General features: G+C 44.4%; 1 protein-coding gene across 1 annotated transcript in view; it reads right to left on the reverse strand.

The window, feature by feature from the left end:
• Positions 1-15,793, reverse strand: part of NPHP4 (nephrocystin 4) — a 135,202-nt gene that overhangs the window by 49,839 nt on the left and 69,570 nt on the right. The window contains exon 12 of the mRNA XM_060013335.1: positions 13,030-13,168. Coding sequence (XP_059869318.1) covers positions 13,030-13,168 — 139 coding nt within the window. The remainder of the gene's footprint in view (positions 1-13,029; positions 13,169-15,793) is intronic.

Below are 15,793 nucleotides of genomic sequence, written 5' to 3' on the forward strand. Positions count from 1 at the left end.
GTCTCTTATGTCAGGTCTTGGGAGGCAACGTTTTCAAATGCTTGGAGTCTGGGGTGAAGGCGATCACGTTAATGTGACATGAATGTGGTGATAAATCCAAATTAAGTAAACCAAATGGAAACAGGTTGCATCCACGCAGATCTGCGGGTCCCCGAACAGGAGCTGAAAACCAGATGACGCTGCTACCGCACGTCTGCACCAGAGCTCAATCCCTGAGTCCTCCAGCAGCTGAAGCATCCACTCCTGTCTGCCAAGGACGCAGCAATAACCCTTCTGGTAGTGAACTCAAAGGGTATGCACCCAGCAGCTCTGAACCTTAGGAAGTCAGGCTGGGGCTCGGGGAGCCCCACACACGGGAGAATAACACCCTCCACCCAGTCACCCAGAAAGAGGCTCGGCTCAGCGGGCAACAGGATCATCTCGAGCCCAAAGCAAGAGGCCTTGTGGCGGAGCCCTCCCTGTGGGGTCCCCCCACCCCCTGAACCTCCACAGTGCTCCCTGGAGCCCACACAGTGCCCTGCTCTGTGCCCAGCAGAGCCTCCGGGGGTGGAGATGGTGGGCTTCCGGAAGACAGGCCGGGTGGCACTGGCAGGAACTACCAATCTCTACTCATTCGAAGATCAAGAAATGCAGGAAAAGTTCCTCAAAGCTGGGGTGCAACTACGCAGTGGAAACAGCTGAGTGCAGGGAAAGACCTGGGACAGGAGAGCAGGCCCTCAATCCGTCGGGTGACCACCGGAATCCACCCTCTCTCCCGAGAGCAGCAAGGATGGTTTCCCTTTGGGGCCTCACCCTCCCAGCCCTTACCCCTGGCCCAAGCCCACACAAGAGAGGGAGTGTGACCCAGGATGCACGCCCTGCCTCACCCCCCTCCCAGTCATTCGGGGTACAGCAGGGGACCCGGCAGAGGGAGGGGCTCCATCTCAGGACTCTGACTGGACAACTGAGCAAAAGAAGTTCTTCCTGCTGGGACTCCTAAGTCCGAGGATAACCGAGCAGCTCCCGGAGCCACGATGTAGGGAAACCCTGCCTGGAAGGAAGCCACCACGGACAGCTGGGGGGTGAGCAGACAGAGGTGTGGGAGACAGACAGAGACACACCAGGTCTTCACCACACCACTCCAGGGCCAGGACGCAGCCAGGCCTCACGTCAGGGCTCTTCCATCACGTGAGCCAATCAATTTCCTCTCCGTTTCGACTATTTTGAGTTGAGTTTCTATCATGGAAGAGTCCCGAGTGACCCATTTCTCTACCCACACGTGCTGAATGCTTTGGGCAACAGAACGATGGACCAGCAGAGTCCCCACTGGTGAGATGCTCCTATGATCGTCTCTGATGCCGAACGAATACCCACACCGGGGATCGGCACCTCTTCACCTTCTGCGGCCTCGCTGGGACGCTGCGCAGCCCCTGAGCCTGGGCGGGGCCCCACGCCAGCTCTAGCCCCTGAGCTGGGAGGAAGGATGCAGGTCATCTCTGGGCCTTTCTTTGTGCTGGGGGGGAGCGGCCGGCAATACTCTGGTGATAACTGCCATGTGTGACCATAGTGAGCAGAGCCGCCCCCAGCCCACATGGACGTGTACTGAGAGCAGGAAGCAAAGCTTTCTGTCTTAAGCCAGTGAGATTCCGGAACTATCTGTCACCAGGGCAAGCCTGGCTGACACACCCCAAAAGCAGTAGTGAGAAGGAAGAAACAGACAACAGACGATATAAAATAAGGAGCAGTCTGTCATACAGAGTGAAGTAAGTCAGAAAGAGAAAAACAAATACCGTATGCTAACACATATATATGGAATCTAAGAAAAAAAAAAGGGTCATGAAGAACCTAGGGGTAAGATGGGAATAAAGACACAGACCTACTAGAGAATGGACTTGAGGATATGGGGAGGGGAAAGGGTAAGCTGGGACGAAGTGAGAGAGTGGCATGGACATATATACACTACCAAGCGTAAAATAGATAGCTAGTGGGAAGCAGCTGCATAGCACAGGGAGATCAGCTCAGTGCTTTGTGACCACCTAGAGGGGTGGGATAGGGAGGGTGGGAGGGAGACGCAAGAGGGAAGAGATATGGGGATATATGTATATGTATAGCTGATTCACTTTGTTATAAAGCAGAAACTAACACACCATTGTAAAGCAATTATACTCCAATAAAGATGTTAAAAAAAAACCACAATCAGTTGTTAAATTTAAAAAATAAAACTCCTTTTTCCAAATAAATAATAAATAATAAATAAAATAAAATAAAAAATAAAGAGCAGCACCTACCAAGGCCAGGAGATGCGGAAAGGAGGCTCTGCAGGGAAGAGACATCTGAGCCGGGCTTTAAGGCTGAGGGCAAGGGCCCGCGTGAAAGGGCAAGAAGAGTTTAGTGTATTTTTTAACGTGGGGATACTTTAAAACACTTCTATATTCTAGGTAAAAGCAAACAGAAGTTGAGCCCAACAGCTGAGGCAGTAAGAACAGTAAAGATCAAAACGTGTGAGAGTCCACGCTGCACCTAGAAGAAAACTGCAGACCCTTAAGTGAGATCACTCCTAAGCAGATAAACGGAAAAAATGCTAAGCACTCAACTTTCTGTAAACTTTTTAAAAATTAAGAGGATGGACTTGATAAAAGCATATAAAATTAAATTTTCACTAAGTTAATTAAAATTAAAGATACAATTAGAAACAAAAACAAAGAACGGGAGAACCAATAAGTAAAACCAACAGCTAGTTCTTTGAAGAGAATGATGAAGTGAAGAAACCTTGGATAAGCCTGACCAAGAAAGGGAGAGATTCACCAAAATTTTAGGCATGAGAAAGGGAACCTAATCATAGATACTTTCAAAAAGAAACAACCAGCCCAGAATGGAGTCACTTGTCACTTGTACTAAGCCAGTGTCACCGAACCATGGCTTGGCACCTTACCTAACTGCACTTTCAATATTCCCCAGGAAAGTGGTCTTAACTGGCCAGTTTGGAATTTTCTGGTTGGCACCAATGAGGTAACAGCCACGTGGACCCCTTCCATCCCCCAGAGGAAGGTGAGGTAGCCGGCTCTTTCCTTACTCCCTCCCCCACCTTCTGCCCATAAACGTCTTCCTTTTTGTTCAGCTCCTCCAAGTGCCTTTCTACTTGGTAGATGGGATGCTACCTAATTCATTAATTGTTCAATAAAGCCAGTTAGAGCTTTAAAATTTACTTGGTTGAATTTTTGCTATTTAATGATACAAATTAGAAGCTTTAAATTAGATACAATTTTATCCCAACATCTTTGTAAACTAAAAGAAATTGACCATTTTTCTAGAGAATATGTGTCCCAAAAGGTAACACAAGATGAGATGGAAAACCTAAATAGATCAATAACCATAAACAGAAATTTAAATGGTTGTCAAAACATCCCTTCAAAAGGCACCAAGTTCCTGATGGTTTTATAGGTAAGTTTTATCAGACCTTCAAGAAACAGATGCTGCCTTTTGTTTAAACTATTTTAAAGCACAGGAAAAGGTAGCAAACACAGAAATAGCTTAAAATCTTAAGTGCCAACCTGACTGGATCACAGGGCACCCAGATGTTTGGTTAAACATTATTCTGGGTGTGTCTGTGCGGGTGTTTCCGCATGAAATTCGAATTTGAAGGGGTGACTCAGTTTTAAAGCAGTTTGCCCTTCCCGCTGTTAGGTGGGGCGGGGGGGGGGGGGGTGGGGGTGGGGGGGGGATGGAGGCCTCATTGAATCCATTGAGGGTCTGTATAAAACAAAAAGGTGGAGGAAGGAAGAACTAGACCCCTCCTGCCTGACCACAGAGCTGGGTCATCAGTCTCCTGCCCTCGGCCCCCTGTTCTCAGGCCTTCAGACCCAGATGAAATCCACGCCACCGGCTGCCCTGGTTCTCAGACTTTTGGACTCAGCCTGAATTACACCACCCGCTTTCCTGGGTTCCAGTTTGCAGACAGTAGATCACGGGACTTCTCAGCCTCCGTAATTGTGTGATCCAATTTCTCATCATATATCTCTTCCCATACTGTATGTATATCTGCTTCTCTAGAGAACCCCAAGTAAACACTCATTTTACACACCTAAAATGCTCATAATACCAAAACCTGATAAAGACAACAAAAAAGAAAGGATCTATATATAAAATAGATAACTAATAAGAACCTGCTGTAGAGCACAGGGAACTCTACTCAATGCTCTGTAATGGCCTATATGGGAAAAGAATCTAAAAAAAAAGAGTGGATATACATATATGTATAACTGATTCACTTTGCTGGACACCCAAAACTAACACAATATTGTAAATCAACTATACTCTAATAAATTTTTTTAAAAAATAGAACCCACTAATATAAACAAATGCAAGTAATAATTCAATAAATAATAAGAGTGGTGTCTTAAATCAATGGGGAAAACATTAAGAATTAAATAGTATTGGGATAACTGGATAGCCATCTAGAAAAATATAAATTGGATGTAAACTAGTATTTTATACAAGAATAAATTCCAAATGGATCAATGATTTAAATGTATATATAAGAAGGAAGCCCTAAAATTACTAGGAAAAAAACTTGAGAGAATTATTTGTAACCATGGAATGTGGAAGACCTTTCTAACTAAAATATGATCTCTTAATGCTTTAAAAGAAAAGATTGAAAAAAGATGACTATGAGGGGCTTCCCTGGTGGCGCAGTGGTTAAGAATCCGCCTGCCAATGCAGGGGACACAGGTTCAATCCCTGGTCCAGGAAGATCCCACATGCCACGGAGCAACTAAGCCCGTGGCCCACAACTACTAAGCCTGCACTCTAGAGCCCGTGAGCCACAACAACTGAGCCCTCATGCCACAACTACTGAAGCCCACGTGCCTAGAGCCCATGCTCCACAACAAGAGAAGCCACCACAATGAGAAGCCCGTGCACTGCAACCAAGAGTAGCCCCGCTCGCCACAACTAGAGAAAGCCCGCACACAGCAACGAAGACCCAACGCAGCCAAAAATAAATAAATAAATTTACAAGAAAAAAATAAAAAGATGATGACTATGAAAATTTTTGTAAACTCCTGGCAAAACCACTACAAGAAAAGTCAAAAGAAAAAAGACAAATTGAGAAAATAAATTTGCAACCTCATCACAAAGGGCTCGTTTAACATAACAAGAGCTTCTATCAATTGGTAAAGACCAGCAACCCATTAGAAAATTGGGTCATCTATTTACTACTTCCCACTTTAACATTTATTGAACATTTAAATATATTACATTTTCAAAAGACTTAATAAAATAAAAATTAAAAAATAGAGGTTACTCTGGCTACTGTTTGGGTATGTTTCAATAAAGACTATTACACATTAAAAAAAAAGAAACAAACAAAAAAAAAGGATCTGCAAAGTATGGCCCACTGGTCAAGTTTGGCACACGATCTGCGCTTATAAGTAAATTTTTATTGGAACACACCCATACTTGTTCACTTACACATCCTCGATGGCTTTCACTGAACACCAGCAGAGATGAGTAGCCGTGGCAGAGGTCATCTGGCCCACAAAGCCTAAAATATTTCCTATCTGGCCTTAAAGTCTGCTGACCTCTGCCACAGATGAACCTCAAATATGGAAACAGAAACATAAATCCTGAACACAGGTTAATCAAATCAAGACAGGCATAACTAAGTTCCCCACATATTATTCTCTGTCTTATTCTTTAATGGACTTTAGAGCAGTTTTATATTCACAGCAACTCTGAGCAGAAAGGACAGAGATTTCCCGTATACTCCCTTTTCACATAGGCACAGCTTCCCTGCTGTCAACACCCCACCCCAGAGTGGGACAGTATTCTCTCTGCTACCTAAATATTTGGTGGTTTATTCACTTACTGTCTCTTTTTAAAACGTACCTGGCACTTCACAGACTGTCAATAGGGTTTGCTGAATGGGTAAGGGGAGGGCACGCTGAGCAAACCTATCCGAATAAACACTCCCTTACTTTCTTCCAGAATGCTAATATAAAACGGTAGAAGCAGGGCCAACACTAAGCTTTCCGGCCCGGCGGGAACCCACTTCCCTAGATGGCAACACGGGCACTGGTTCGTACCCATCAAGGACTCTGGGGTCAACAGTAGCTCTGTGCAAATACTGCATTTCCTCCTGACCTGGTGGTCGCCCTGTTTCCAGGGAGATTTGGGATCTGTATTTAGTTGGGCTGAAAGGGGGTATGAACATGTGGCCACTGCCCACCGATGCTGCCAGCCAGCAGGATGACAAGATCAATGCAGCTGACAGCAACTGTGAAGCCCTTGCCCCGAGCCGGGCAGCCTGCGCACCCCGACAAACCTCTTTTCACCTAACCCTCTCCATGACCTCTGAGGGTCTTTGCCCGTTTTTCTTGGTTTTTCTTGTCGGTTGTTTATCTCCTTCTTACTGATCGGGAGGAGCTCTTTCTATTATCTTTCTTCCTTCTAATCTCCTCATTCTTTCCATTACTTTTTAACGGTTTTATGTATTGCAAGTATCTTTTAGTCTGAGGTTTGTCTTTTTTATAAATTGTTATTTATTTTATTTATTTATTTTTGGCTGCGTTGGGTCTTCGTTGCTGCGGCGCGGGCTTTTCTCTAGTTGTGGCGAGCGGGGGCTACTCTTCATTGCGGTGCACGGGCTTCTCATTGTGGTGGCTTCTGTTGTTGTGGAGCACGGGCTCTAGTCACATGGGCTTCAGTAGTTGTGATGCATGGGCTCAGGAGTTGTGGCTCGTGGACTCTAGAGCGCAGGCTCAGTAGTTGTGGCGCACGGGCTCAGTAGTTGTAGCGCACGGGCTTAGTTGCTCCACAGCATGTGGGATCTTCCCGGACCAGGGCTCGGACCCGTGTCCCCTGCATTGGCAGACGGATTCTTAACCACTGCGCCACCAGGGAAGCCCAGTCCTGAGGTTTGTCTTTTAACTTTGTTTATGGAGTCTTCTCTCATAGAAAAGCTTTACATGTTAACATTATCACGTTTCTCAATCTTCTCTTTTTGGTTTGTGCTCTGTCTATCTTGTTTAAGGAAGCCTTCCTAACCTCAAGGTCATAAAAATACTCTCCAAATTTTTTTCTAAGATTCCTCAAGTTTTGTTTTTCATATGTAGGCCTTTAATCCATCCATTTTACAGCGGAGGAAACTGAGGGACGGACACATTAAGCAACTGGTCTAAGATCACCCAGTTGGCAAGTCTGGATTCACAAACAAAACGCAATTGATTTCAAAGCCACTTACATGCTGCCGTGCTGTCCGTTTCCTTTCAGAACCTGCCTTCTTCACTCAGCACACTGTTGTGAAGGTTCAGCCGTAACGATATGCAGAGCCCTGTCTTGGCATTTTCACTGCTATACAGCACCCACGGTCCAAATAAATCAGCTCCTTCAGCCATCCCCCGACTGGGGCGCAGGCAGGTCGTTCCCACGCTTCAGCCACTAAACACAGGCCCCGCATCATATGAACTAGCTCCTCTCTGCAGTGGGCGTCTAGAAATGGCATTTCCCAGCTGTAGGGTATTAACTAAATACTACAAAATTGCTCTTCAAAGTGGTCGTACATCCTGCATTCCTCCCTGTGTGGTGGGAATTCCTCGCTTCCCAACTCCTCCTCAACCTACATGCTATTAGCCGGCCAGGTTTTTCCAACACGAGGGGCATGAAGTGATTTCTCATTTTAACTTGCATTTCTCTGACTGCTAGTGAAACTGAGCACTTTTGCGTACATCGATTGGTTGTTCTGGTTTCTCCTCTGTGAATTCTCTCCTCACATCCCTTTGCCCATTTTTCTGTCCTGTTATAGACCATTCCTCATTGATTTGGAACAGCTCTTTCTATCATCTTTCTTCTTCCTGATCTTCTGATTCTAAAATTTCTACAGTTCTGTTTTGTAATCCATCCAGAATTTGTGTACACAACATGAAATTGGGATCTGATTTTCCATTTTCCACCTGGACAGCCAGTCCAGCGCTGTTAACTGACTGGTCCGCCCTTACTCTTGTGGCAGACAGAATAATGCTGCCCACCGCCCCACCAAGTGCCCACATCCTAATCCCAGCAACCTGTAAATACGCTGAGCTAACGCCACCAAGGGAACCAAGGTGGCAGATGGAATCGAGGCTGCTATCAGCTGGCCTGGAGACACGGAGACTGTCCTGGATGGTGGAGGGGACCCAGTGTAACCACAACAGTCCTTATGAGTGAAAGAGAGGCAGGAGTGGTTAATCAGGGTCAAAGAGAGACGTGGAAATGCTATTCTGAATCTGCCTCTGAAGATGGAGGACGGGGCCAAAGGTGCCGCTGGGCCCTGGGAGCCGGCAAAGGCAATGAGGCAGATCCTCTCCCACGGCCTCTGCAGGGGCGCAGCCCAGAGACCTCAACTTCAGTCTGTGAGACCTTTGGACTGCTGATCTCCAGAACCGGATGAGACTAACTTCATGCTATTTTAAGCAACTAAGCTGATGATAATTCGTTATAACAACAGTAGGAAAGTAATATGCTCCTTATCTGTAATTTGTCATACATCACGCTTTTTATTTGGTCTTGTTATCTGTTGATCTATGTCTGTACCAACATCATACTGTGCTAGTTACTATAATTTTGCCGTTAAGCTTGCAAGTCAAGAAAGGGGAAGCCTCTCTTCTTCAAAACTGCCTTGGCTATTCTTGAATATGTAATTTTTTTTTTTTTCTTTTTTGCTGTACGCGGGCCTCTCACTGTTGTGGCCTCTCCCATTGCGGAGCACAGGCTCCGGACGCGCAGGCTCAGCGGCCATGGCCCACGGGCCCAGCCGCTCCAAGGCACGTGGGATCTTCCCAGACCGGGGCACGAACCCGTGTCCCCTGCATCGGCGGCGGACTCTCAACCACTGCGCCACCAGGGAAGCCCTGTAATTTTTTAATTTAACAAAGAGAATATATCTTAAAAGAAAATAAGTACACAGTACACAAGGGAGATGCCTTCTAGGCTCAGGGCACGAGCCAAGACTGAAAGTCATGAAACGCCGACATGTTTAGTGAATCACACGCAGCACAGAGCAGCCAGGAAAACTTTCAAAACCACTGGACGATCAGCCCTGGGGTGGATGATTTCAGTAGCCTAGAAACCACTAACAGCAGGCAAAGCCTTCTACTTCTGACCAGATTTTCCCTCCCATCTGAAACAAAAATTTTTTAACAGAATATATAAAACAAGTCTTTAAGACACTGGAATTTAGGCAGGAAAGGATCCTGAGGAACTGGAAACAAAAGAAGTAAACCTTCCAATTGTCCTCACATCACAGTGTTGAGTGATTCTTCAGACTGCAGTGCAGGGAGGGGAACCCAGACAGTGCACAGTGGGACCCTGATCTGAAGACCAAGCTGAGAGCCCAAGGAGACCAAGGAAGCTGGAGTTTGCAGGGCTGAACACAGACAGGAGGGGTGCACAGAGAAGGAGCTCCAGCCACTTAGAGGGTCCCTCCAGGATTTAGTAGATCACTGATGAGGAAACTACCCAAGGATGGGCAAAGAACCACCCGAAAAATTAGAAGGACCAGTACACAGGGTTCACCCGAGGCCAGAAAGCAGCTGTCCTCACAGACTGGTAAACCTCATAATTCAGGGACATCAGGCAGAGTAGCAAAAGGGGTCTTGTCACCTAGTGAGGAACAATTAGCCCTAAACTAAATGCTGATCTGGTCCCATCTAACAAATCTTAAGGGCAAGACCCAAAATGACCAAACCGTTTCCAAAGCTCAAGAGTATTTATCAACTACAAAAATATTCAGTCCCCAAAAGGAGAAAACTCACAATACCTGGAATCCAGTACAAAAAATTATGAATATAAAGAAGCAGGAAAATATAACCCAAATTAGGACAAAAATCAATCAAAACTAATCCAGACCAAGATATTAGAACTGGCAAACAAAGATATCAAAGGAGGGACAAACTTTGTAACATTATCTCCAGATTTCGGTAACTTGAAACTAAACCAAGCTAAAATGAGAATTCACTCACTATCTGGGTCACTATCTGGGTCATTTCAAATAGGGAAAAATACTGGAACATTAACTGCTGGGCAGGTCTAAGAGGTCTGCCTACCTCTGCCTCCTCTGGAGAGGAAGACTAAAGCTTGTCAGGGGCTGTACAGGTATTTCCCATGTTCAGGAAGCAACAGGAAACACTGAACATGGAGGACAGAAAAAGACCCCGAGAGAACTTCTGGAGACGCAAACTACAGTATCTGTGATGAAAACGACACTGGATGGGATTCATGGCAGATCAGGCACTGCAGAAGAAAAGATGAGTGAACCTGAAGGTGCAGCAACGGGAACGATCTAGGACGGGACACAGAGAGAACAGACCACAAATAGAAGTGAGGCTCGCTGCCTGATACACGCGTAACTGGGGGCCCCAAGGGAGAAGAGAGAGGAGGACAGAAGAAGGAATGATCAAAATTGTTCCAACTGTGCTTTAAAAGACCCAGAGATCCAAGAAGTTCCGTGAACCCCAAGCAAAAAATCAGTTAAAGGACAATTCTGGGAAACAGCGGCAGACTAGGCTTTAAATCTCCTCTAAGGCCCTCATGAGAACAGACACGGCAGCTGGGAGAGCAAACCCAAAGTCCACAGCCACACTGACAGTAGGTCAGGCCGGAGAAGCCAACAGGGTCATCCCGTTCTGGATGACCATTAGATTAGACTAGATGCTGTTTCCAGCGCCATAACTACATCAAAATTCAACACCGGAAATTTCCTTTCCAGAAAAGGTAATTATATTCTTCCCTTAACGATAGCTGTATGGGTTTCTTCTCTAAGAAAATGATCTATTCAGACATTTCCAAGGACCAGGGTAAACTGTACTTATTACTTTAAACTGGGTTTATTACATTTCACTACTGTCCTTTTGAGTCACTTAATCAAAAACCAGAGTAATCATATTTCTATCTAATCACAAGATATACATATTTTTATAATCTAGGATACTATCTTTCTTTCATACTTACATTTCTTAGAGGTTGGTACTTGTTTTATTTTTAGAATGTAACTATGAACATATGTCAAAGAAGGGAAGATAGTAGATTTAAAGAAGGGAACAGGTTAGAAATAAGTTTGACTCTGTTTAATATTTTTAATTATATATTCTATGCTTTCCATGCATTCAACTTTATCAAATAAAATTGGAAATTTATTCTAAACTGACTCTGATGGAAAACACATGCCTACCACCCACCACTGCAAGGGATTCTAGCAGATACTCTGGCAATTCCTCAAGTATAAGTCGTGCTGTACATTCCAGTACCACTTACACAAGATGAGATTATTGAGGTACACACTGGGGTAAACAGCAACCCTGAGAACAGGCTGGTAAGCACAATATTCAAAACCGGAAAGAACAAAACAATTAAAACCATCAAATATACAGCCTTTCGGGGAAGAAGGAAAATACTTAATAATGTGCTTGGTCCCAAAGCACTCAACGATTAAGTTTTGGTACCTGAATATGTTTAAGTATCTTGGAAAATCCTGGAAGGTCACAAAGATGGAGGCCAGTACATCAAGCTCTAGGCCGGAGAAACAAGTGTGCTGCTTCCACCAACTCTAAGATTAAATTCAGCAAGACTGGGACTTCCCTGGTGGTCCATTGGTTAAGACTCCGTGTTCGCAATGCAGGGGGCCTGGGATCGATCCCTGGTCAGGGAACTAGATCCCACATGCATGCCGCAACTAAGAGTTCTCATGCCACAACTAAGGAGCCCAAGAGCCACAACTAAGGAGCCCACCTGCCGCACCTAAGACCCAGTGCAACCAAATAAATATTTTAAAAATAAACCAGTGGGGGCTTCCCTGGTGGCACAGTGGTTGAGAGTCCGCCTGCCAATGCAGGGGACACGGGTTCGAGCCCTGGTCTGGGAAGATCCCACATGCCACGGAGCAACTGGCCCGTGAGCCATGGCCGCTGAGCCTGCGTGTCCAGAGCCTGTGCTCCGCAACAGGAGAGGCCACAACAGTGAGAGGCCCGCGTATCGCAAAAAAAAAATTAAATTAAAATAAAAATAAATAAATAAACCAGTAAATTCAACAAGACCAGTTTCCAAAAACTAGAATCTCAACTCATAAAAAACCACTCCCAAATGACAGACTCACTGGTGCCTTTGCACCAGCACCCAGGACCTGCTGCCCAAGAGACACTGCCCAGCCCTCCATGGACATCCAGCAGTGTCCATCAGAGGAAATCCATCTGGTTGGAGGATGGATGGACACTAAGCTCCCCTCTACAGCTTACACTTTTGTTCATTCCCTACCTTTCTGACTTTCTAAGAGCCTAACTGCCCATGATCTAGAACATTCTTTCAGCCAGCGAGATCCCTAGAAGCCGAGGGCCAAGGGCTCAATGCTCTTTGAACTCTCCTCCTAAACTCCTCCTCTTCCCGCCACAGGTGGGATTCCCCACCAGGACACTAGCTGCCTGTCCTTGGGAATAAACTAAGAGGCCCTGAACACAAGGTACCGGCCTCAGCAGAAGGTGTGGTGTAGCCAACGCAAAGCTGACAGCCGTGGTCACACGTGGGGACGCCACCACCCACAGGAAGGGCATCACTCTGCTGACAGCCCTCTATCCCTTTCTTAAAGCCACGCCCTGAGGTCATGGCCTCCCCACTCTCAGACTGTGCTCCAAGGGAGTAGAAAGCACTTTTTAAAGACAGCAAACTCATGGCTACATTAACAGTACAAAATAAAGCTGGCAGTCCTTGGCTTTCAGCCAGCCTCTGATTCTTGAGCCCTGTATCTGCAGGGCACCCACATGATGTGTCCCTTTAAGGGTCACCAACAGACCTTCCCAGGCCCTCGGTCAGGGAGCTGCAAGCAACAGGGCTGACTCGTGGCTGAAGCACAAAGTGCTGGGCCACGCTTCATCACTGCCCAGTTCTACACCTCTGTATTCAGCAAAAACTCAACCAGCTGATTCAAAGTAAAGCCATCTGCAGTAAGTATCTGAGAAATGTTGCTGTACTGGGCACAGATGGAGCTGTGCCATGAGCTGGAAGACTCAGCTCTCTACACACACTTACTTGAAGGGGAGGTGGGTGGCTTCCTGGAAGGCCGCTGCTCTGCCTTGGGGCGAATGGCGTGCTCCACGGGCGTGTCCAGGTGTCCTTCAGGGCTCAGTGAGTACTGGAACTGGACTGTCCCCGACTCCACCTGCTTCACCTACAATCGACCACAAGACTGGTGACGGCCACGCTCCCTTCATCAGCACCCTTCGGTTAGAACAACTCAACCAGGAACAATTCTCCCGGCCCTAAGATGATCAATGAGAATCAGAACCCCAGGAGACCACCATCACAAGAACACCCTCACCCAAGCAGAAATCACAACACTGCTGCTCCAGTTTCGAATGCGTTTTTTAATTAACCTATGTTATGTTGACCGTTTCCCTTTTGGTGTACAGTTCTTTGAGTTTTAACACATGTAACCACCACCACAGCCAGGGTACAGAACAGCCCCACCACCCAAAACATTCCCTCACTGCCTCGTTGTACACCGTCCCGCCAACACCCAACCCCGCAGTCTACCCCTCTCTTCTGTCATATAAATGGGATCACATGCTATACAACCTTTGAGACTGGCTTCTTTCACTCCCTGCGATACTGATGAGACTCTCCCAGGCCATAGTGTGTACCCACAGCCCATTCTTTCTTGTTGCCGAGGAGTTTTCTATTGTACGATGCACCCCAGTGTACTTATCCGTTCACCCATTTAGGAACATTCGGGCTGTTTCTAGCTTGAGGGGTTATAAATAAAGCTGCTAGGAACACTGGTATACATATTTCTGTGTGACATAAGTTTTCATTCCCATAAGGTTCACTTCTCTACGAGTAGGATTGCTGGGTCATATGGTATGTGTATATTTAATTTTACAGGAAACTGCTAAACTGTGACTTGCTTCTGGACTCTATTCCATTCCATTCATCTATGTGTCAATGCCTTTACCAACAGCACTTTATCGTGATTACTGTAGCTTTAATGAAAGTCTTGAAATTGTGTAGTATGAATCCTCCAACTTTATCGTTCTTTTCAAAATTGTTTTGACTCTAATTCCTTTGCTTTTCTGTATAAACTTTAGAATATATATATATATTTTGTATATATATATACAAAAAAATCATGTAAGGATTTTGATTGAAATTGCATTAGACCTATAGGTCAATTGGGGGAGAATTTATATCTTTACTATGTTGAAACAGTCTTCCAATCCATAAAGATGTCTCTCCACTTATTTAAGTCTTCTTTGCCTCAGCCTTTGTAAATAATGCTGTTTTTTAGATTTTGCTTTCCAACTGTTGTTAATGTAAAGACACGTGATTGATTTTTCTATCTTGACCTCCTGTTGTATCCTGCAATCTCCCTAAACTTGTTTATTCTAGGAGCTTTTGGTAAATTCCTTGAGATTTTCCACACAGAAAATCATGTTGTCTGCAAATAAGATTTGTTCCTTCCTTTCCAGTCTGTATGGTTTTTAAATTTTGTTTTCTTGCTTTATTGCACTGGCTAGCACTTCCAGTACAATGTTGAATAGGATGTTGAATACTGTGTATGGGCATCCTTCACTTGCTCCTGATGTACGGGGAAAAGAATTCAATCTTTCACCATTAAGTGTGATGCTAACTAAAGGATTTTTGTAGATACTCTTATCAAGCTGAGGAAGTTCCTCTTTATTCCTGTTTGCTCAGTTTTTGTCATAAATGGACGTTGAATTTTGTCAAATGCTTCTTCTGCATCAATTGTTATGATCATACGTTTTTCCTTCTTTAGGCTGTGACTATGATGAATTACATATTTTTGACTTTCAAATAGAAAATAGCCTTGCATTTCTGAGATAACCCCCAACTTGGTCATGGTGTATTATTCTTTTTCCATATTGTTGGATCCAATTTGCTAATATTTTGTTGAGTATTTTGCATCCAAGTTCATGAGGCTTATGTATCCATAGTTTTCTTTTCTTGTACTGCCTTTTTCTGGTTTTGATATCAGAGTAATGCAGGCCTTGTTACACGAACTAGGAATTGCTCCTATCTATCCCACTTTCTGGAAGAGAATGTATAAAATCAGTGTTATTTTTCCTTAAAGGAAAAAATGTTTAGGACAATTTACAGTGAATAGGCCTGGATAGTTCTTTTTCAAAAGTTTTTTAACCATGAATTCATTTTCTATAAAGTTATAGGACTACTCAGATTATCTAGTTCATCTTGGGTAAGTTTTGATAGTTTGTTGTTTAAGGCAAACTGATCCATCTCATCTAAATTTTCAAGCTTATGGGCATAGAGTTGTTCATAGTATTCCCCTAATATCCTTTTTATACCTGTGTGGTCTGTAGTGGTATCCCTTCTTTCATTCCTATTATTAGTAATTTGTGTCCTCTCTTTTCTTTACTCTTTCAGTCTTGTTAAAGGTTTGTCAATTTTATTGAGCTTTTTAAAGAATCAGTTTTTTATTCACTGGCTTTCTCTAGTTTTTCCTCTACTGTTTTTCTGTTTTCAGTTTTATTAGTTTCTGCTCTTATCTTTGTTATTGACTTTCTTCTGCCTTGCTTTAGGTTTATTTTCTTCTTCTTTTTCTAGTTTCTAAAAGTGGAAGATTAGATTATTGATTTGAGACTTTTCTCTGTTGTTATATAAGCACTTAACGCTATAAATTTCCAGGTAAGCACATTTTAGCTGCACCCTACGAAATCTGATATGTTGTATTTTCATTTTTGTTCAGTTCAAAATATCTTCTATATTTTCTTGAGGCTTCCTCTCTGACTTATGGATTATTTAGAAGTGTATGAATTTC

This window comes from Delphinus delphis, chromosome 1 (genome assembly GCF_949987515.2).
Source record: "Delphinus delphis chromosome 1, mDelDel1.2, whole genome shotgun sequence".
Taxonomy (NCBI): Eukaryota; Metazoa; Chordata; class Mammalia; order Artiodactyla; family Delphinidae; genus Delphinus; species Delphinus delphis.